Here is a 22,973-nt window from a genome sequence, read left to right on the forward strand (position 1 = left end):
CTTTTTGCCTTTAGTTTAGCACTGTTGCCTGTTGAAGGTAGAGCTACAATATGTCTGGCTGATAGGCACTTCATCAGCACGGACACGTATGGGTTTGTCTACCCAGTGTCTTGTTTTGGAGTAACTGGAGCAGTGGGAAGAGCCAGTTGTAAAACTGAATCTCAGTCCTCCTATAGAAGAGGCATGATTTGTGGTCCTCTTCTGCCAAGATACAAATACTTTAGTTTTGCTTTTTATCTACAATTTTGTGATAAAGCAAACTTCAGCCTTGTCAAGCCCAGCAGCTATCCTTTTTATGTTCTGAAAAGATGTAATGTAACTGGTTATAGGTTAGTATCAACACACAGGGGTCGCACACATGCCACATAACAGGATTTGTGCAGGCAATTCTAGAGCAACTCGTTAAAAACATACTTTTATTCATGTAATTGCTTATTTAACTAACGTTACTGAGATTCATGTCCATACTTAAGTGTTAGAGGGTTTCTAATACCTGGTGCTTTAGTGTTATGGTATTATAATATTCCTGAAAGATTCTTACTGCTTTCTCCACTATATGCGATTCTGACAGATCAGGGTCCTGCATTTCTGCATTTTTATATGAAAAGTGTGGGGTGGTGTAGGAACAGTGACTGTGGAGGGAAAACTTTGCCACAGTTTTGGTTCATTTGGTCCTGCTGTTGTTCAGTACTGCATGTATTCAAGCAATACTAACAGTACTGTATAATACTGAACTGTGTCTGTCTGTTCAGACCTTTAGATTAACGATTTTAAAGTCATTGCTGAACAGTGGCATTTTGAGTTTCTGTTGCAGGTTTAAGGTTGTGAATCCCAGGATGCTAGGCAGGCTGTTGACTTTCTTTCTTGTTGCTTCAGGTAACGTGGCATGAAATTTCTCGACCTCAGATTCACGGGTATGACATGCAGTGTCTGGCAATGGTGGGCCGCTTCCAGTTTGTTTCTGGAGCCGATGAAAAGGTCCTCAGGGTCTTCAGGGCCCCACGGAATTTTGTGGAAAACTTCAGCAACATTACAGGGACGCCCCTTGAAAAACTGTGGTGCTCCACGGTGAGTAGACATGCACACTGTTGACATCTTAAAGGGTTTCATCGCAACCCCACCCTGGCGTTAAAATGTAATTTCGGTATTCCAGCTCCGCTTAGCAAAACATTATGACACTTTCAAGAAGTGATCACTGGGGCTGCACTGGTTCTTTCTGAGATAATACAGGCCAGAAGAAGTTAGAGTTGAGTGTTGTGAATGTCATTCTTCAGCAGTGAGAGAGAGAGATAAGATAAGATCACTTTATTAGCCATATACAATTTCTTGCATTAGGAATTTGTCTTTTCGCATACCCCAGCTTCCAACTAGGAGAGAGAAATTGGGGTCAGAGTGCAGGGTCAGCCATTTATACAGCGCCCCTGGAGCAGCTGGGGTTAAGGGCCTTGCTCAGGGGCCCAATGGAGTAGGATTCCTCTGCCGGCCGCGGGATTTGAACCGGCAACCTTAGTGCTTGATCTGTCCTGATCTCATTCATCCCAGGATGCCTGAGAATCCATCCAAATTTCCTCCAGGTCACGTTTTATAAAAGGGCATGAAAATAACAAATTAAAAACATAGACATGCAGTGATGGTACTCCCTTTTCAGCAGTTGCATTCACTACTTTATAAAGCGCAGTAAGTGTTAGTATTTTTATTAATTGTAAATGTGTGACGGTGTTGTAAATTCTAAATTTATTTAGCTCTTATCCACCCAAGCCAGTAGTGATCAAAATAATGGAGTTGTAAATGTGTGCTCACTTGGATGGGAAGGGGCGAGAGAATACAGATCACAGGTCCCATATAAATGTAGTGTTGTAAATTTGAATATTTATGTCACAGTCTGCACTTTCTTTATGTCAGGTAATTAGGATTAACATTTTATGTGTGAGTGTTGCAAATCCTTCTTGTGTGGTGATGTGTGAGTTTCTGAAAGCAGTTTATTTTAAACCCCTGTTTAAACTATCCTGAAAATATCAGTTTTTTTAAGATAGTTTCCATAGCACCCTGCAATGGCTTGACATGTACATTAGTGTTTAAATCTGGGTTTTTGTAACATGCAATTTACCCTTGACTTTCCTGCCCTTTGTGTAGTGACATTGTATATTCACAGGGAATGCATTCTCCACTATAAGACAAATGAAATTCAGTTTATTCTACCTTGTCTAGATTATGGTTGTAGTTCTTGTAAATTGTAAAAGAACAGTTACAGTTTAAACCTGCCACACTAGAGTTTTCTTATAAATATCTAAATGAAACCATTGTATGCAAGCTGAATTTTAAAAAAAGGTTTTCAGGATCAAAGGTCACAGAATAAAATGTTTCAGTGTTGGCAGTTGAAATGATTTCTTTGTACAGTGACAATTTATACGAAAATAAGGTGCTTTAGAAAGTCTGTATATTTGTTTTTCATTGGCGATTCTATGTTATAATGTATAAATAAAAGTAATATAAATTCTGATTGAATGTGTGTTGATTTCAGGCTGTTAGACCACAGAATGTAGACTTTCCACAGGCACTGTAAATGCAAGGTTTTCTCATAGAAAGCACAGCCTTTTAATACTTTAAGCGCAAACTGTCCGTTCTTCACAGGACACAACTGATCTCCCAGAAGGAGCCAGTACACCTGCATTAGGGCTTTCTAACAAGGCCGTCTTTCAAGGTAGGACAGAAAATTAAAATGTAAATAAAGATGTGAATAAAATAAAGATGAGTTTTTGCATATTATTTTGATTTAATTTTTTCTAATGTTGGTTTAAACTGGACATCTTTTGTTGTTTGGAAGTTAACACATTTTGCTTTGTAGTTACCTATACCATGAGAAAATGGGTAGGGGTATTACGATTGACCAACTTTTTTATGCTGGTTTATGTATTATTCATGGCTATTTATTATTAAAGTACTTTTAAGTTTTGTTTCAAGTGTTGGGAATTGTTTATATGCAATTTAACAAAAAACATAATTCAAGGAAATACTTTCTCTTGCAGAAGCACAAGACTTGTATTGCTTTTCTTGACATAAAAGTTTGCCTAACTTCTCTAGAGTGATGTGCAATTCAGTACTGAGAGGAATCTATGATTTTGTAACTGCTTTAATTGTAACAATTTGCGGTCTTTGAAACTGATTTGACTTTTAATATCACTGTATGTAAGATTGTTTTAAAATTTAATTTTAAAAATTATTTCCTTCCTTTACAGTAGGGATGTCTTATACAGTGCCCTCCAGAATTATTGGCATCCTTGGTAAAGATGAGCAAAAAAGGCTATGAAAAAATGTCTTTGTTGTTTATCAACTTGATCTTACACTAAAAATGTGAGAGAAATCTAACCTTTCAGTGAGGTAAAAGTATTTAAAGATAAAAAAAATATTTAAAAAAATAAACATTTTTCTCAAAAACATGTCTCACAATTATTGGCACCCCTGCATTTAGTACTTTCTGCACCCTCCCTTTGCCAAGATAATAGCACTGAGTCTTCTCTTATAATGCTGGATGAGGTGGGAGAACACGAAGGGATCTGACGCCATTCCTCCATACAAAATCTCTCCAGATCCTTCAGAGTCCTTGGTCGTTGCTTGTGGACTCTCCTCTTCAGCTCACCCCACAGGTTTTCAATGGGGTTTAGGTCGGGTTACTGGGATGGCCACTGCAAAAGCTTGATTCTGTGGTTTGTGAACCATTTCGGTGTGGATTTGGAGGTAAGCTTTGGATCATTGTCTTGCTGGAAGTTCCAACAATTAGCCTCCTGGCCGTGGCAGGCAGATTTTGATCTAAGATCTCCTAGTATTTGATGGAATCCATGATGCTGTGTATTCTAACAAATTTCCCAGAACCTTTGGAAGATAAACAGCCCCACAACATCACAGATCCACTACCATACTTCACAGTGGGGATAAGGTTCTTTTCTGTATGACCTTGACTCTTTTCATGCCAAACCCACCTCTGGTGTTTGTTGCCAAAAAGCTCTATTTTTGTCTCACCTGACCATAGAACCCGGTTCCAATCAAAGTTCCAGTAATGTTTAGCGTACTCCAGCTCGCTTACGTTTGTGGTTTGACGACAGCAGAGGCTTTCTTCTGGCAAGCCTTCCAAATAGTTTGTTGGCATGGAGGTGGCATCTAATTGTAGTTTTGGAGACTTGGTGACCCCAGGATGCAATCGTCCAACTGTGATCCTTGGAGAAAGTTTTGTCTCTCGGACCATCTTCCTCACTGTGTGTGGGGGCCAAATACACTTGCGTCCCCTTCCAGGCTGGTTCATCAGAGCTCCAGTTGTTTGAAACTTCTTAATTATTGCCCTAATAGTGGGGATGGGTATTTTCAGGTGTGAAGCTATTTTTTTTATAGCCATTGCCTGATTTATGAAGGTCAACAACCTTTTGTCTCATTTCATTTTTGTATTCTCTGGTCTTCCCCATGTTGATGGATGACTAAGAGTGTTTGCCCTGCATGTTACCTCATATTTATACCCCAGTGAAACACGAAGTCATGGATGACCACTTAAGAGTTCCTAAAGACTCAGGTGTGCTTAAAAAAGGTAAAATATGAATGGGAATATATGTCAATTAATTTTTGTTCATAGGAATTTCTAGGGGTGCCAATAATTGTGACACCTGTGTTTTGGGGAAAAATGTTAATTTTTTTATAAGGCTTTTTTTTGTTTGAATAATTTTACCTCACTGAAGGGTTAGATTTCCCTCATAGTTTCAGTGTAACATCAAGCTGATAAACAACAAAGACATTTTCTCATAGCCTTTTTCGCTCATCTTTACCAAAGGGTGCCGCTGTATATTTGCTGATTAAATGCAATGATTTGAAGGATAATCTAAGCCAGTGGCTTCTCTTTTTCTCGTTGAATTACTTCGCTATCTTAACAGGTGATCTAGTGCTCCAGGGCTCAGAGGATGAAGGACAGTTTAACACTGTGTCTGACCAGTACAAAGAGTCCTACTTCCAGCCACTCAGTCTCACAGGTAAAGAAACATAATTTCTCTTTAATTAATCTAGCTTAATATCATAAGTAAGAGTGAACAGTGCAAGTGGAACTATGTCTTGTATATTGACTGTTATCTCAAAGTGTAGATGACAGTGCACTTCAATGCACATTTCTATAAAGAAATATATATATGTACATTTGATGTATTGAAATATTAATTCACTTTATTTAAGAATACAGTAATCCCTTGCTAGAACAATTTACCATACAAGGTTTTGAGTATCCACGCCGTTGTCTGTATAACATTTTACCTTGCACGACCCCCAGAATTTGAGGTTTAGAATTATCTGTGAGCCATGATGTGTGCTGGCTGGAGACTTATTTTCCACGAGAAGACCAACTAAGTGATCTAGTTCTTTCTCAGTCAGCCTCCCTTGCGAGTAGACGTGTTTGCAATTTCGGTTAACATGGCTCCTAATGTTACGAGAGAGAGCACAGTCCAGTGGACCAGAGTCCAGTGTTGCTAAGCCGTCTAGATCTGGGGTGAGCTTAGAGGAAAAAATTAAAGTGCTTGATAAGTTGAGTCCAAGACTAAGTAATCTCACTGTTGTGTGGTGTAAATCAGAGTGAGAGTAAGAAGTGGAACAGTGATGTCATTTAAGGTTTTGTATATGCCACGTGGCTCAATTCATATGGGTATCATCACAGTAATAAAGGTATGCATTATGTCAAACACATTTTAAAACTATGTATATGATGTATCCAAAATATAGTTAATAGGAGGAAGACTTTGCTTCCCTTAACTGTATTTTTCCCAATAAGGTACTAAGTTTACCAAACACAAACTTACCTACAGTACTTCAAGGATTTTCAGTAACTTGACCCTCATGTTTAGCAAGGAATTACTGTGTTCATAAATACCATAAAACTGTTTATAAGTACTTTTCCCAAAATGAAAGGCAAACTTTGTGGTAGAAGAAGTGTGAACGTTTTACAAAAACCACGAGCCGAAAATGGTTTAGGAAACAAAACAATAGAAAAGAAAACATTGCTTGTAATGTTCAATTTCTGCTTCACACAAATTTGAAAAATTATAAATCTGACAAGCAGAGCAGATTAACTTCATTTTAAACTTCAGATGAGTACAAATCCAACAAAATGTGAAACGTCTATAATATGAATAATTTCCTCTTGAAAGATCCTCCATAATATAGCAAGGACAATCTTTTAAATCTATATCTCTTAGTCCCAGTCCTTGGGTATTCAGATTTGAAATTATAATGTCAAGCGTATGATTGTTACAAAATGCAGTTTCTGATGGCTGATGTCTTAAATGGGCACATGAATCAGAACTGTGAGACTAATTTTATTTACGGAAATGGTAAAGGGGAAGAGCTTTGTGATTCATACCCTCTGGGCACACAGCAATGATTGTGTCGATGAGATTGGAAAAAAGGTCCTTAATCTGAAATAATAATTAGAAGGAAGGGTTTTATAATTACAAAGTTAAAATATTGATGGCTGTGGGCTACAGAGAGAGCAGTGAGGCAGAGACAACGTTGTTAATAGAAGATGGAAGCTGGTCAGACAGTTAGCAATGGCAGACTAATTTGACTCTTATGATTTAGTCTGAAGGGGTAAAGGATGAAATAGAAATTAGTAAGCAAAGAAATCCTTGTAAAAATAGGCCTTCAATTAAGTGGAAAATGAAAGAAGGAAATGCTATATCATAGGGTACATATTCTCACAGTGGTGCTTAGGTAGGAATTTGTATTGGCAAAGGCGAAATTTACCAGTTGGTAAAGAGGAAGTTAACTTAGAAAAAGACACATTCTGTGTATTTAATTTGTATAATATTCCATAATTGTCTAAAATGTTTTTAGAAGCTAAAAAAAAAACTCAGGTACAAGGAGATTTTAGAATGAGTGAACAATTTTTTTTCTTCACCTTTTCTGTTTAAGATTGAAATTCCTAATTTACTGAACTATAATTCTATTTTTTACCATTTTTTTTCATGCCATTCAACATGTTGACTGGTCCTCACCTTGTCAATAGTAACTATTTTACTCTGATACAGAAATATGAAAGGGTTGGAAATGAAGAATAATAATAATAAACTTTATTTTATATAGCGCCTTTAAAGATGGCTTCTCAAAGCGCTTTACAGAATGACAACAACAATAAATAAAAAGAATACACAAGATAAAACACAATTACAATATATAGAGGAGACCATGGATGGTGGTACTAAGAAAAACAAAGGGGTGAAGAATGGAACAGTTAAGTAAAGGCTTTTCTAAAGAAGAAGGTTTTGAGCCTGGATTTGAAGGAGTTTAGAGAAGGTGACTCTCTGATATCCTTGGGGAGAGCGTTCCAGAGCTTGGGGGCATAACAGGAGAAGGCCCTGTCACCCATACAATGTAGATGGGCTTGGGGGACAGTAAGGAGACCAGAGTTAGTAGAGCAAAGGTTGTGAGGTGGGGAGAAGGGCGATAATAGTTCTGACATGTACTGAGGTGCCAAGCCATGCAGAGCCTTATAGGTGAGCATGAGGATTTTAAAGTCTACATGGAATTTGACCGGAAGCCAGTGCAAGGACTCCAGGATAGGAGTAATGTGATCATTTGCACTAGACCTGGTCAGGAATCTGGCTGCTGAATTTTGGACATACTGCAGTTTGACCACATTATAAGTAGAAGAATACAAGACAAAGGTGCAGTGGTCATAAGAAGACACATCTTTGGATCTATTTTTCTAGAAAATAAAAAGTGTAGAGGTTTTGCACATTTAAAAATATTTCAGAATCATTTTGATAAGTTTATTATTTGTGACTGAAAAACAAGAAACTTTAACTGTTTTAACTAAATAAGTGAAATGTCTATAATATGAATAAATTCCCTTGAGAGAATCTCAATAACATAGCTGGAAAGGACAATCTTTTAAATTTATCTCTCTTAGTCTCGGTCCTTGGTTATTCAGATTAAGTACTGAATCAGCTCATTAGTGAGACAGCTGAGGTGATTTTTCAAAGAAAACCATGAGAAAAGAGCCAATATACCATCGTATCAGGAGAATAATTCTGTGTGTCATTGGTAATTTTGGAGGCTGGGGTAAATCTCTGAGCTGTTGCTTGCTGTCTAAGGTGTCATACTTAGCAGTTTCTAACTTGGCAAGATCTTGCAGCCAAACAATCTATCCAAGACACACAGCACCTTGCCAAAATCTATGACTAGGTCTAAATGCGATGGTCTAATAAGAAGTGTTTAATGGCTACAGACCTCTTTGATGTGACCACAGTCCAGTTGTACAATGCATATCTTCAGGCTGTTCATTTAACAACAGCTTTTTTTTGAAAGATGAGAATGTGATAGTAATGCTTGGATGTGCTACTTGCCAGACTTGAGCACCGTGAATATCTGTGGGATCTATTTGGAATAATGTGTGGCACTTTGAGCACAAAAACCAGTTAACAGACAAGATTTTGCAGCCTGATGACAAAAGCATATAGCAAATGCAGTATACGGTTAGTATTGCTTCCAGTGACCCATGCACATGATACACATGACTATGACTTTCACAGCCAACACCTTGTTCATCAGTCCTGTTGGTTACAAATGTTAATCAGAAAAATTAATTTACATATGTCATGTGTGTTAAAAAAATATGTCAATGTGCTGGTTACAAAAAAATAGATTTCTTGATACCTTTGTGGGCTTATTGCTGTTCAAAGTGGTACAGTATGTTTCAATTGGAGCTCAGTATATTAAAAGCCATACAGTTAATTTGACTTTTCTTGCCTTCCTGTAATTTAACAGATGCACATTTCTGTTTCTGGGGGCATGTGTCATTGCTGTCAACTTACAGACAGTTTTATGTTATTAAGAGCTCAAGACTTTCAGAGTGTTACTGTAAATTGTTTCAGAAAATCTTATAATTACCTACCTAAGACAGGTGAAATAAAATGTTGAAGACATTGTAGGCTACCAGGACTGGCTTTGCCCTATAACTACGTGAAGAATCTCACAGGTATTTTCCCTTTTCTCTTCTGTGTTAACCATTGACAGAGCCTCCTCCTGAAGACCATCTTCTACAAAACACACTGTGGCCCGAAGTACAAAAACTGTAAGTATGTGTGAACCGCTTCAATTACTTTACTTTCCCAGTGTGATCTCTATGGATAAAAAAAAAACATTTATTATTGATCATGTGTGTATCAATAATAGGTCAGCATGAGACCTGCATAAGTCAGTTTCACTCTGAAAAGTAAACAGAAGGAAAAACCTTGTGTTGTGTGTGCGAGAATGAGAGAGACAGACCAGAATACAATGTTGTAGTTAAAGTAAGACACAAGATGTAAAAAGGGTTAACTTAGGTCAGTTCTGCCTGAAAATTAGACTTCTAAGCAACAGGGTTTATGGCAGGAAAGGGGGTTAACTGATAAGGATTCCAGATGCGAGCTAGGAACCCCCTGGGGGCGTAATCTTAAACTGACCATTTGGCCAGGGTCTCTTAACTGGCCAAATACCATAACCCCCCTCTTTACCATAACACCGAATGACGTCCGAAGCAGCAAGGAAGGACTATATAACCTAAAAGTTTGTACCGGCACATCGAAAAATACTTCGGTTTTGTTGTTTCTTGCGGGAAACAAGACTTCGGCTTTATTGTTCCTTGCATGCAATAAACTCATCTGTTTAACTTCATCTCGGGATCCAGAACCTTATTCTTTCTGTTACAACATAGTTAAGAAGGACAAGAAAAGAATTTGAAAATGAGATTGCTGGACAACCATGATGCCCCATGGGTGGACATGAAATGGCCAGAGAACTATGTATACATGTGCTGCTGGATATGTGTTTGTAAGTGTTACAGTGGCTTATGTTTCAACAAATAATTGAACCTGGGAACTGTGTGGGTGGCAACTTTAGATCAGCTAGTTGTAGTTAGGAGATGATTAGTGAAGAAAAGGTTCCAGCTGTAGAGTAATCCTGTGATATAACAAGTCTTTTTGATGACCTTGGGGATAGAGTGTGTTAGGGTGGACAGGTAGGACAAGTGGAGAAAAGTTCTGGGTTTGGGAATTATTATGGGCCAGTGATCCATGTGCTGTCTTGGCTCAGGTGAAAGTCCTGTCAGTGCATTGTGACACCCATCTCAATAAAAGAAATCCACATTTTAAAGATATTTTTTTGGAAATGAGTCCTGTCTCTAAACTACCAAGTCTGGGGAACTGTGAGGGAGGAAGAATTTGTACTGTGATTGGGATAGAAGAACCTGTAAAGGAGAGAAAACGAATTCACAATGATTCACAGTTGTAATACACAGATACTACGCAAGTATTCAGTCTCATACAGTTAACAAAAAAACTTCTGTTCAGTTAAGGAAGAGTTGTGGTCATAGTATTTTCATATCAGGAAAATGTATTAAGCATAACCCAACACTGTAATTTCAAAAGTACACTAGAAACTGAAATTGTTTGGGGGTTCTGCAGATGGAGTTAGCCCTCCATTATACAGTATTTTGTTCTCTCCAAGGTCAATTTATTTTTTCATCAATTCTTTTAAAATGTACTGATTTATTGTCACTGTGAAATATTGTGGTGAAATATAGTACAAGTGGTACATTTCTGCCTACCTTTTTAGTTAGCGCAAGTAATGGTTATAATACAGCTGATCTGTAATATGATTCACTCATGATGATGTATATTTTTTTTCCAGTTAGAGTGAATTTTCTTGGCTGAATATTAAAGTTGGACTGGCTGTGCTCTCCTATGCCGGCATAAAGGATCCATACTGATTTAATCTTCTAAGATCAGTATGTTATTTTCCAGTATATTTAGTTATTGCAGGGCAAGATTACCTTAGAAATGTAGACTGAGATGTGTAATTGATCTTTTTTTATAAAATTAATGGAAAGGACTTCGGTGTGATATATTTCACAGTTGCACATGGTGACAGATAGTTTGTGGCACCAACAGATACAACAAATATGCCACTTCATTTTTTTTAGGATTTAAGATGACATTTCACAGATCAGCACTTTTGTACATTTATTCTGCCTTACAGTGACATATGAGAATTCTCGACAGCATTTCATGACCCATCAGACAAGAACACATGATGTTTCAGTACAAACAGAGACCTGGATTTGACAATCTGACAAGAAATCGGTTAACACTGTTGTAGCCTTTGGCTACTGAATTCTGCCTTCAAAGCTTACTTTTGGATTCACAAGTGCCTTCCAGTCAGAGAATATTGCCTTTTTTCCCTAGTTTTTGCTTGTTTTTGTATTCTCAACAGAATGCATGTAAATGAATCAACTGTCTCACTTATCTTGTTTTGACAGTTCTGGCATGTTTTTTTTTTTGCAAAGCAAGGCAAAGAAACTGTCCTATTGGGAGCTAAACTCTGAAGCACAAACTTTTTGTAAAAACCTTTAGGGACTTGCCTCTATGTCTGGAGAATACTGAACTGTGTATGATCGCCTAGAATCAGTATTGACTGTTTTCACACGTTTGGATGCCATTTGAAAAGATTTGGCACACTGGATATGCTCTTCAAAATTCTTTTCCCTTGGTTGAAGAGTTATGTATGGGGAAACGGTCAGTGCAGGCTAACATTTCTGTCTTCTACACCAATGTTAACAGTCATATTCTGCCAGAATGGATAACCTTAAATACTATGGAATACAATATGGACTAGATCATTTCCACCCTCAGCGATCTCCTCTCTCCGGCAAATGCTTGTTTTAAGACTTAAATCTGTGTAGAAGTGCAGTACAGATCCCTCTGCCAAGCGAACAGGGCCTGCACTTTACTACAAACAGACCCGTGTGCATGAAAAACTAGAAAGTAAATTCCCAAGACTTTTCGAAACCTTCATCAGATGTGTCATTAATAAACAGGGCTCATTGTACCACACTTGAGAGCCACACGGCAATTACTTAATTTAGGAATCATATGTGGACTAAAGTAAGGTCTCAACATTCATGAGGGTTTGGAAATAACCAAAATCTCATATAAATAAGTCCACCCCTTACTGTGCATACTGTACTACAGTATAAAGTATGTGTGGTTAAAAGATACAAGTAACCATCCCTTGTATGATAATTAAAGTTTTAATGGATAAGTTTTAAATAAAATTACATTGATATGCTAAATAATTTACAATAGTCATGAACTTATAGTAATTGGTTAAAATAAACAACATGAATCCCTCCTCTTTGTCCAGCTAATGCCTGCACTTTCTCTGCCTCTATTATTGGTACGTCCCACTGTAATGAAAAGGCAATAAAACTAACAGGGAGCCTGTAAAGTTGTCTAGCCTGTCATTACTCACTCTGCTTACACAGATTCTGGAGCGTTCGTTACAATATAAGAACAAGACCATGTCAAGATGTGGGTACTGGGTAGTGGGTACTTGGGCAGGGGGAAGGGAGCGCCTCACTCACTAGCTAGGTGCGTCTCACGATCCTAGTCTCTTGTGCGGCTAATTTGAATATTGCGCTTAACAATGTTTGGCTCGTTTTCATTCGGCTCTGCCCTTCCTCCATGGACTTTTGGCTGTGAGCCACACTCCACACAAAAAGTCTTGATCGTCCAATGATTATGAGTAAGAAAGCACGAGTAAGCAAATCTGTAATTAAGGAGAGTCATTCCCTGGACTCCCAATTTCTTAGGATTACTTGGATCTACAACATGAAATACTTTGTGTGATTGGGAGAAACTTACAGGAAGTGCCATTTACACAGTATGGAAGTCATGTGCTGATGCAGAGTAACTTTAGTCAACTACAAGCTGTGGAATTCTGGACTTACTGTAGCCTATTGAGCACCTTAACAGATGTCTTCTTACAATCAGGATGAAGAGATCTTGATGAAATTCTGTGTCAGAAAAGCAGGGCAAGGAGATTTACCAAACAATGTTACAGATGGTAGAACGATACCCTTGTGATTTTCCTAGCAAGCACTTCAAATGATAACACGATGTAAAATTAAGGCCAGGGTTTTTTCTGTTTGTCCTGATCCTCCACAAACTCAAGTCAGATAGTTTAGAGCCAACACGATAATGAAAGTGAACGTTGGATGGAAATTTTGCGTGGGATGGAATAGCTGATATTACTGGGGTGCGCTCGTGATTGCCATGTGTGAACTGTGCACAGTGAAATTCATGTTACACATTGATTGATACATCCAGACAATTCTTATGTTGTAAGACACCTACCTGAAGGACCTGCAGAAAGAATGGAACAGTATGTCCTAAACTTCCCTTTACTGTTATTAACAGCCACAAGAAACCAGGTCAATAAATGCTTGCATGAAGCACAGACTTTTATGCATCATTCTCTACAGATATCATCAACATTTAACTTTTGTTTTAATATATTAGCTTAATTTGTTTTCTAGTATTAAAATTATATAAAGTAACCGATAAAGTGCTCACATTTTAAATAGCAGTCATTTTAACTAAATGAAGGATTGTTTTAGCAGTTACCATGAGTAACTTAATATTCAGGCACATGGAGAAACAACATGCTGTTTGTTGAGTAAAACTGCAAGTTGTTGAGTTCTTTAGATTTTATTAAAAGAACGGAAGATCATAAAAGGAAAAATCAATAACGTTTCCTCATGTTACTTGTCAAGATGTCAGACAATATTAAGTGCAGGTGGCTTATTGTGAACAACACAGAAGAGTCTGCATTTCGTGTTGTTTCTGATATCCTGTAGGACAAGTGGATGACATGGAAAAGAGTATTAGTATTGATGGAAAGGTCTGTTGTGTTGTGTTACATGGATTAGAACCATTCAACAGGCCCTGGTTACTGTGCCTGGTACAGCCTTACCTTTATTTATATGAAAGAAACAATCTCACAGAACCTCCCATAAATATATTGAAGAATTACATTGTTACTCAAAGTTGTTTTGTTTTTACACAGATGCATTTTTGTGTCTGTCTGTATGTATAGATGCTTATATTGCTACAATGTGTTACATGAACCTTTACAGTATCTTACTGAATTTGATCAGCAAATAGGTTTCTTTTCCACTATTGACCTAAACCTGTTATTATTTAATTTTCCGCTTCTGTCTATTGTATACAACAGTCTTTATACATTGATTCAATCTGACAGTAAAAATAAACATTGACCTTTAACTTGGACGCAAAAGGTAAACAGTGCTTCAGTGACATTTGTGTATGTGCAATTTATCATACACCAATGTGAAATGTACCCGATTGTCTATTCTTTCACCTCTGAACAATTTTCTAAATATTGAAAGAACCTTGAAATGTAATTTTGGTTAGCTGATGGCACGCAACACAAAAATGATTCTATAAACAAGTATGCTGCGCATTGCCAAATCGGGAACGTTTTTGAATATCTTTGTCTTACTACGCATTCTTGTCCAGAGCAAAGAGGTAGGCAGGAAAGATTCATGACGACTCCCCCCACCCAAGTTTCCACCTGTTTCATAAACGTTCCTCAGGAAGACACTACCTTCTGTTAAAACCAGAACCACCCAATACATTAACAGCTTCTTTCCCTGGGTTATCTTTTTGCTTAACCATCATTCCACATTCTGTGTGCACTGTCTTAATGAAGTCTGTTGTCTTTTGTGTGTATGGCATAATAATAATAATTAATAATTACTTACACTTATATAGCGCTTTTCTGGACACTCCACTCAAAGCGCTTTACAGGTAATGGGGACTCCTCTCCACCACCACCAATGTGCAGCCCCACCTGGATGATGCGACGGCAGCCATAGTGCGCCAGAACGCTCACCACACATCAGCTATCAGTGGGGAGGAGAGCAGAGTAATGAAGCCAATTCATAGATGGGAATTATTAGGAGGCCATGATTGGTAAGGGTCAATGGGAAATTTGGCCAGGACGCCGGGGTTATACCCCTACTCTTTTCGAGGAATGCCCTGGGATTTTTAAAGACCACAGCGAGTCCTCGGTTTTATGTTTCATCAGAAGGACGGCGCCTGTTTTACAGTATAGTGTCCCCGTCACTATACTGGGGCATTAGGACCCACATGGACTGCAGGGTGAGCGCCCCCTGCTGGCCCCACTACCACCTCTTCCAGGAGCAACCTTAGTTTTTCCCCAGGAGGTCTCCCATCCAGGTACTGATCAGGCTCACACCTGCTTATCTTCAGTGGGTTGCCAGTTGTGAGTTGCAGAACGATCTGGCTGCTGGCATACATAGAATAATTTTGCAGCACAAAGTATATTCCTTGTATGGTGTGTACGTGAAATGTGCTTGGTGAATAAAGGTGATTCTGATTATGATGTTTGAAATTGTCCCTGTACTTTCTGTTCCTTTCAGGTATGGACATGGCTATGAAATGTTCTGCGTGGCTTCTAACAATGCAAGAACTGTTGTTGCCTCTGCGTGCAAGGTACTACAGTCATAGATCAAGACAGTAGCTCATGCTTTCAAATGGCACCAATATCTATCAACACTTAAACGTTGTGTTTGGATGTCATTTATGCCATAATACCAGAACACTTGATACACATTTTTCCCTTAATATGTGCTACACATTTAGGAGTACAGGGAATCTGGCAGTTTTACAAACTGCTTTCTGTTCTTGTGTTTTAGTGGACTATTAGCATTTTGTTTGTGTACAATGTGAAAGACGTATTGATTTTGTTTGAACAGTTTCTTTCCTGCTGTGATGTTCTGACCATTCAGAGGCATGGTGTTAAATGCTTGCTGCTTGAATCGAATTGGTTCATGTATTACCGTATAATAAGTAACTGATTACACAGGGGGCAGTTATTGTGGAGTTTTTTTAGTCCTGGACAGTATCGTTTTTCATTGTTGGCCCAACTTGATAGAGAGAACCGAACTGTAATTAAACTATTGGCTGCTTTGGCCCTTGTTGGAATACAGAGGAATGATAACAGCAATTTCAGGGGAAGAAAGGAAGTAAAAAAGAACAGACAGTGGAGAGACCTTTAAATGTTTAAGGCTGCAGCCTTCTGGCAGCTGAAAGTGGGTCTTTCCTGACCTGAATTGTAGTTGATCCATACTGACACCATAGGGCATTATATTGTTGGGGCACTATCTTGGAGTCTGTCGTTGTTAACACTCTAGCAGCATATTAGACATGATAGGATAGCTTCTTGAACTATAGAGGTTCAAAAACTGTATTTTTCTCACAGAAAATAATATGAAAGTATAAAGCTTTTTAACAACTGTAAAAGTTTCAGCTTGAATGCATCTTTTTTTAAGAACCCAACATGTTTCATTAGGCTCTTCCTGATCATCGAGAGAGCTTGATTTATTATTACAGGTGAAAAATAACTATCATTTTTAATGCATTCATCAGCGGCTTGATTTATTTTAAGCTAAAAGTAGGTTTTCTGACTTGGTTAATATTATGTGAAATATGTTTCTGCATATTAAATAGACTGCTTTACTCTGCATTGATACTCATTAATTTTAAAATAAACTACATACTTTTCAGTAGTGAATGGAAAACATTTCTGGGGTGGTATTGAAAAGGTTTGTAATTCTATTTAATAATGTGTAAGCTTAAATTTGAAGAAGTTGGTGATGATGGATGGTTCTTAAATTTTGTATTTTATATCTGGAATTCATTAAGCTTTTGATGTAGTTATTTTGATTATGGTGCTTATTTATTAGTAAATTAAAGTACAGATTTACATTGATTTATATGTGGAGATGTAATGCAAATATTGAAATAATTCACCAACAGTCTTCTAACAGAAAGGGTAACAAAGAAGTCACCCAAGAAGCAACCAGGTTGGGCTCAGTGTGGTTGGATGAATGCACAGACTTGTTTAGCTTTCTCATTGATTCTCTACACAGAACGTCGTCAGTACTTTGAAAGTTCAGCAAATTGAACGTAAGGCTGGTTCATCCTCCTCTTGCAGGCCTCTAAGCCAGAGCACGCAGCCATCCTTCTGTGGAGCACTTCGAGCTGGAAGCAGCTGCTCAATCTTCCCCTGCACAGCCTCACCGTCACTCAGATGGCCTTCTCCCCCGATAACCGGTTCCTGCTGGCTGTCTCCAGGGACAGAACATGGTCACTGTGGAGGCAGCAGGAGGACATCCACACTGATTCAGGTTAGCAAGGAATTTGGCTTTGAGGCAAGCATATCTGTAATATTTTAAGTGTGAATTTTAAGTTCATTTCAAGCAGTTTTTGGAAGATTGCTTCTCGTAGGCCTGTGTGTGTGTGTTGGGCACGGGTGTAAGAATTTCTGTACCGTTCAAAGGAGAGGAGGCCATTCAGCCTATCTTGCCAAATTTGGAATGCACTAGCCAAGTGGAAATTGTTTAGCTGTTTGTTGCCCAGCGTTTGTGCTTCAGCCATCTTGTCCACAAACCTTTAGTTTCCTTTCCTGTTGTGATCCTATTTCCTTGTGTCACTGCTGAATGTGAAGTAGTTTTTTGTGTTCACCTTAGCTATAGATAGATACTTTATTAATACTAATCAGATTAATAGTTTATTAACTATACCCATTAAGACTGTATATTGTAACGCATACGGCCTCCGTTGCTTGTGAGAGCCGGCTTACCAGCGCAGTGACGTTACCGCCCTTCCCTGTGAAGAGCAGGGACCACAGCCGCCGGGCTGACGGGAGATTTCCCTTTGGCTCAAGAGGCTGGGTCCCTGTTGAATGACGCCGGAGGCCCGGGTTCGAGTCCCAGACGGTGGGGGGCCGGCCTGATGCGGCAGCGGCGAGGGCGCCCACGTCAACCACGTAGTGTTACAATATATAAATAAAGGAAACTTCCTGTGTTTTAATACATTATGTAATAATGCTGTGCTGCCACCGAAAGACTGAGAGAGAAATCCACTTGTTGAGCTCTGGCTGTCAGCCAGGAGACAGGCAGTCAGACTGAGAAGGGGAAACTAAGACTGGGGCTTGGTGAAACGGGCCGAAGTCGAGTCGAGAAGGAAAGATTGCAGCACAAGGGAGTATCCAAAACAAAGCTGAGAAACCAGGCAAGGTTGCCAAACACAGTGGGTCGTCTAAGGTGAAATCCAAAATACAGGGTCGAAAACCAGAAGTTCAATACTAGAACCCGGGAGAGAAAGAGTGCCATAGTTAAAACAGAGTTCAAATCCAGGGAATCGAAAAGGGTACTAGGAAACACCAGGACTTGAGAAGCATTTACTGTGCACTAAGTGAGAGAAATGTGAAGACTGAAATACCTAGTGACAATAGGATAAGTCGAGTTAATTGGAGGCAGGTGGCACAGATAAACTACCAAATCAAGTTCGGATGGAACTGGTGTTTGAGTCCGTGTGTGGAAGCAGTCGGTTGCCGTACTGATCGGGGGCTACGAGATATAAGTGTCTTATATAAATTATGTGGCATGGTGTCCGAATGTAAACCTGACATTTTAATTAAGCCTTTAATGGTCCATTGCAATTTTCATGTATAAGCCGTGGGTTTCACGCTTCTTGCTATATTCTGTTTGATTTTATATCCTGTTAGTATTCTGTTTGAGTTTCTTTCCCCATAATGTCTTAAAAAGGCTATAAAAACACTAAACACCTCATTCCCTTTTTATGTAAAGCTTCCTGTGGCATAGAATCACCCATGCAATTTATGGTCCCACTACACAGTTGCAGCCTCTACATCCTATGTAGATCACCCTGTACCTAGCAATATTAGATATTTGCCAACTGTTTGCCCAATCCATGATTTGTAACTTTAGCTAGTATGCTTAATACATCAGAATCTGAGTCATTTATATGTAACAGGAACTTCAGCTGGCTTGTGCGACATACCACTGTTTATACCCATCCAATTAGAGGTTATAGCCCTTAGGATAACCTGTTTCCTATTTGTTAATCAGCTCACAATCCATGTCGATACCCTGTCTTGAATTTCTACAGCTTTTAATTTGAGAAATAGCCTTTTCAGTGGAACCACATCAAAAGCTTTCAAGAAACTTAAATATATAATGTAGTATATTTAAATGTTCTCTAGTGTTTTAGTGTTGTCTTTGTTGCGTGTTTGAATAACTACTGTAACTTCAATGCCCTTGCCTTTCTAAATTCATTCATCAGTTTTATGAAAATTGTATAGTTTAGCACATACTTTTGTTTCCATAAATTTACCAGTAAAAGAAGTAAGGCTGACTGATTAGTTTGTACTTTTCTGGTTCAGTTTTGTGAACTCTTTTAATGAATTCATATTATGTTTGCAGTTCACAAATCTGTGAATATAGCTCCCACTCTTTGTGAGGATTAAAATATCCTAGCTAAGGGTCTATAAATAAGGTCCATTATTTTATGATGTTTTTCTGGGGATGATACCATTAGGCCCCAGCGACTTATTAGTTTTATGTTTGGTGTCGCTTGTAACAAAAAATTACCCAATACCAATAAAACTCTGTCTATAACATAGAATATGTTATGAATGTGTTCTATTGTAAAAACCTGTGTGAAATATTAATTTAGCAAGTGTGGCAGTTTCTATTATTAAATCCCTATTATCATATAAAGTGCTCGATGTTAACTTTTTTCCTCCATTGCAGCAGTCTGTAGCTCTGGTGTATATTTTACAGCTGTTCTTATAGCTCTGGTCACTTTTTCCATATTAGGATATTTGCCCACTTTACTTAATTTGTAGTTTTCTCTTTTTACCTATTACTTCTCCATTAAACCATGAAGGCCATACTGTGCAGTCAATAGGATTTGAAATAAATTAATGACTATGAGGTTAAAGTTCAGAATGTCAGCTTTAATTCGAGGGTATTTACGTCTATATTGGGTGAACCATATAGGATTCGCAGCCCTTTTTATACATAGTCCTCCCATTTAAGAGGACCAAAAGTAATTGGACAATTGGCTGCTCAGTTGTTTCTTGGCCAGCTGTGCGTTGTTGCATCGTTAGTTCATGCACAAGAGAGTTAAGAAAAGGTCTAGAGTTGATTCTAGATGTGGCATTTGCATATGGAGTCTACTGCTGTTGTCTCTCAACATGAGGACCAAAGAAGTGCCAGTAAAGTGGGCCATCATGTGGCTGAAAGATCAGAATACATTTCTCAGAGACATTAAATTAAAAAAATTAAAAGAACGCACTGGTGAGCTTAGCAATAGCAAACAACCTGGTAGACCACGGAAGACCACCGTAGTGGATGACAGAAGAATACTTTCAGTCGTGAAGAAAAAACCCCTTTCGACTATTGAACAGATCAAGAACACTCTCCAGGACGTAGGCATAGATGTGTCAAAGACTACCATAAAGAGACGAATACACCAGCATAACCTCAGAGGGTTCACCACAAGCTGCAAACCACTGATAAGTCAAGAACAGAAGAACCAGGTTACAGTTTGCTAAAAAGCTATAGAGTTCTGGGACAAAGTCTTATGGACAGGTGAGACAAAGATTAACCTGCACGAGAGTGATGGAAAGAGGAAAGTGTGGAGAAAAAAAGGAACTGTTCATGATCCAAAGCATACCTCTTCATCAGTAAAACATGGTGAAGGTAGTGTCATGGCTTGGGCATGTATGGCTGCCAGTGGAACTGGCTCACTTGTCTTTATTGACGATGCTACTGCTGACAGCAGCAGCGGGATGAATTCTGAAGTGTACAGAAGCAACTTACCTGCTCAGATCCAACCAAATGCTTCAAAACGTATTGGACCTTGCAGCAGGACAATGACCCCAGACATGCTGCTACTGTAAAGCAACTATGGAGTTTTTCAGGGCCCAAAAAGTGGAATGTTCTAGACCGGCCAAGTCAATCACCTGACCTGAATCCTATTGAGCATGCGTTTCACTTACTGAAGACAAGACTGAAGGCAAAAAGCCCTTAGAACAAGCAGGAACTAAAAATAACTGCATTACACACCTGGAAGAGCAGGCTGGGGAAGATACCTAGCATCTGGTGATGTCTAGGGGTCGCAGTCTTCAGGTACAAGTACTAAACATGACAATTTTATTTAAGATTATCTTAATGTGTCCAATTAATTTTGGTCCCTTGAAATGGGGAGGCTATGTATAATGAGGGCTGTGATTCCTATATGGTTCACCCCATATAGACGTAAATACCCTCGAATTAACCTTTAATTTAAAGCTGACATTCTTCACTTAAACCTCGTAGTCATTGTTTCATTTCAAATCCAATGTGCTGCAGTACAGAGCCAAAACAACAAAAATTGTGTCACTGTCCAAATACTTAAGGACTGCACTGTATTTTCCGAGACATTGACTTATTTGTTTCAGCATTTAATTTGTTTTGAACCTTTGCTTTTTTTGACATTTATTAAGCATCATTATTGTATTAGCTCTCGGGACATCTGTCCACGTCATTCCTTGTAAGCTGTATTTCATATTTTCATAGTAAGCTTTTTAGAAATTCTAAAAACTAATTTTAGACTCTTTTCTAAAGCTTAAAAGTATGCATTAAAAGTAATAATAAAGAGTTACTGTATTATTGACACTGGTTCTTTCTCATCTATTCAAGTCGATAAGTGCATATTCCCAAAACTTTGTGTTTACAAAGTGATTAAAGAGGCAAGCTTTTAACCATTTCCATCATACAAAACTTCATTTTCTCTATTCATTGTTATAATATCCTGATTTATGCATAGAGAATTGAATCTCTGTATACAACATCCTACATGGGTGACTAGGTTTGATGTTCTTAGTGAGGAAAATTAGGATTTTTCATAAAATATCCTAAAATGCAACCGCTTCTCAATTCTAACAGTGGCATAAGGACCTGAAAATGCACAACAGACCCTCCTCCATTTCTCACAGAAGAGATTGCATTCTTTTTCCACATGAATTTTTGCTTAGCTGATTTAAATTCTGAAACCTGATTAGAGTTCAATCTGAATTGACTCAAAGGCCCTATTTCTTCAAGACAAAAATGTATCTGTCAGCCCTGTACTTTCTCTTCATGAAGCAAACATTGCAGATTATATTCCCAATGAGTGGCGTGTCTTTATATTTCTTTCTGCTGAACTGATTCAGACCAGCTGATCTGTAATTGAACTGCTGAACTTTACAGCTTCTGAATGAAGTCTCTACCTTTAGTCCTTAAGCTTGTTGGGATTTGGACAATCCTTCATTGCACAGTAGATCTTCTAGTGCACAATAACTCCTGGAAATTTTGTCTTCATATTAAAGGTTGTGTTGTCAGTGAGAATTGGAGAAATTTTGTTTGATGAGGTTTTTCAAAAGGCCATTAGGGTTTGTGATTCTGTGCTGTACTAATCATGTATGTTTCTTTTTTGTTAATGGGTTTTATGTGTAATGTGTTATGTATTGTGTTATGTCATTTACCTGCCTGCAAAGCAAATTTCCCATATGGGACAATAAAGAAAGTAAATGATTTAGCAGTGTAGAAACAATAGCAATGTTAATTTAGGCAATTCCCCCTGGTCTTCTGAATTCAAGGAGTCTAGGAGCTATCATTCTGTTTTCGCTGTTTGTAAAAAAAAACGCTTTCAGTCTGTATTATGCTGAGGCACAACTGATATGTAACCTTATTTCACCTCATTGTGTGATTATCATTCCAAGAGAATGAAATTGAACAGGTTCACAGACACTTTCTGACCCTTAAGTAGTGCTCCATATTGTACAGCATGCTTGAGGTTTCACTAGATGAATGGTCACTGAGTGTACAATATATTACAAACTTCCCTGGGGTTTCAGAGACCAGGCATGTCCGGGCTGTTGTAGCTGCAGGAGGTGACCCACCTCGGCACCTGTGAAAATGGCAGTATAGAGCTCATCCAGCTGCAAGATAGTGTGGCTTCAGCAGCTCTGTCGGTATCAGTTTAAGACATGTCAGGGGATGTTGTAAGAAATAAGCATTCGCTGTCATCGATGTTTCATTAACGACCTTTCTTTTCAGGATCTCCAAGTGATGTAATAACATTTGATCATCTTTAGCAATGTGCACTTGCCAGGGGTGCATTTTGGACACTAAAGACACTTGTTCTTTCTTAATGTCTGAATGCCTGAGCTTTGTGACTCCTTACACAGATACA

General features: G+C 38.4%; 1 protein-coding gene across 3 annotated transcripts in view; it reads left to right on the forward strand.

Annotated features, from left to right (window-relative positions):
- Positions 1-22,973, forward strand: part of elp2 (elongator acetyltransferase complex subunit 2) — a 51,816-nt gene that overhangs the window by 17,017 nt on the left and 11,826 nt on the right. For all 3 annotated transcript variants that reach the window (XM_088929662.1, XM_088929663.1, XM_088929664.1), the window contains 6 exons: positions 877-1,068; positions 2,632-2,701; positions 4,914-5,009; positions 9,037-9,094; positions 15,305-15,377; positions 16,882-17,074. In XM_088929662.1, coding sequence (XP_088785788.1) covers positions 877-1,068; positions 2,632-2,701; positions 4,914-5,009; positions 9,037-9,094; positions 15,305-15,377; positions 16,882-17,074 — 682 coding nt within the window. The remainder of the gene's footprint in view (positions 1-876; positions 1,069-2,631; positions 2,702-4,913; positions 5,010-9,036; positions 9,095-15,304; positions 15,378-16,881; positions 17,075-22,973) is intronic.

This window comes from Atractosteus spatula, chromosome 12, assembly GCF_055471065.1.
Source record: "Atractosteus spatula isolate fAtrSpa1 chromosome 12, fAtrSpa1.hap1, whole genome shotgun sequence".
Taxonomy (NCBI): Eukaryota; Metazoa; Chordata; class Actinopteri; order Semionotiformes; family Lepisosteidae; genus Atractosteus; species Atractosteus spatula.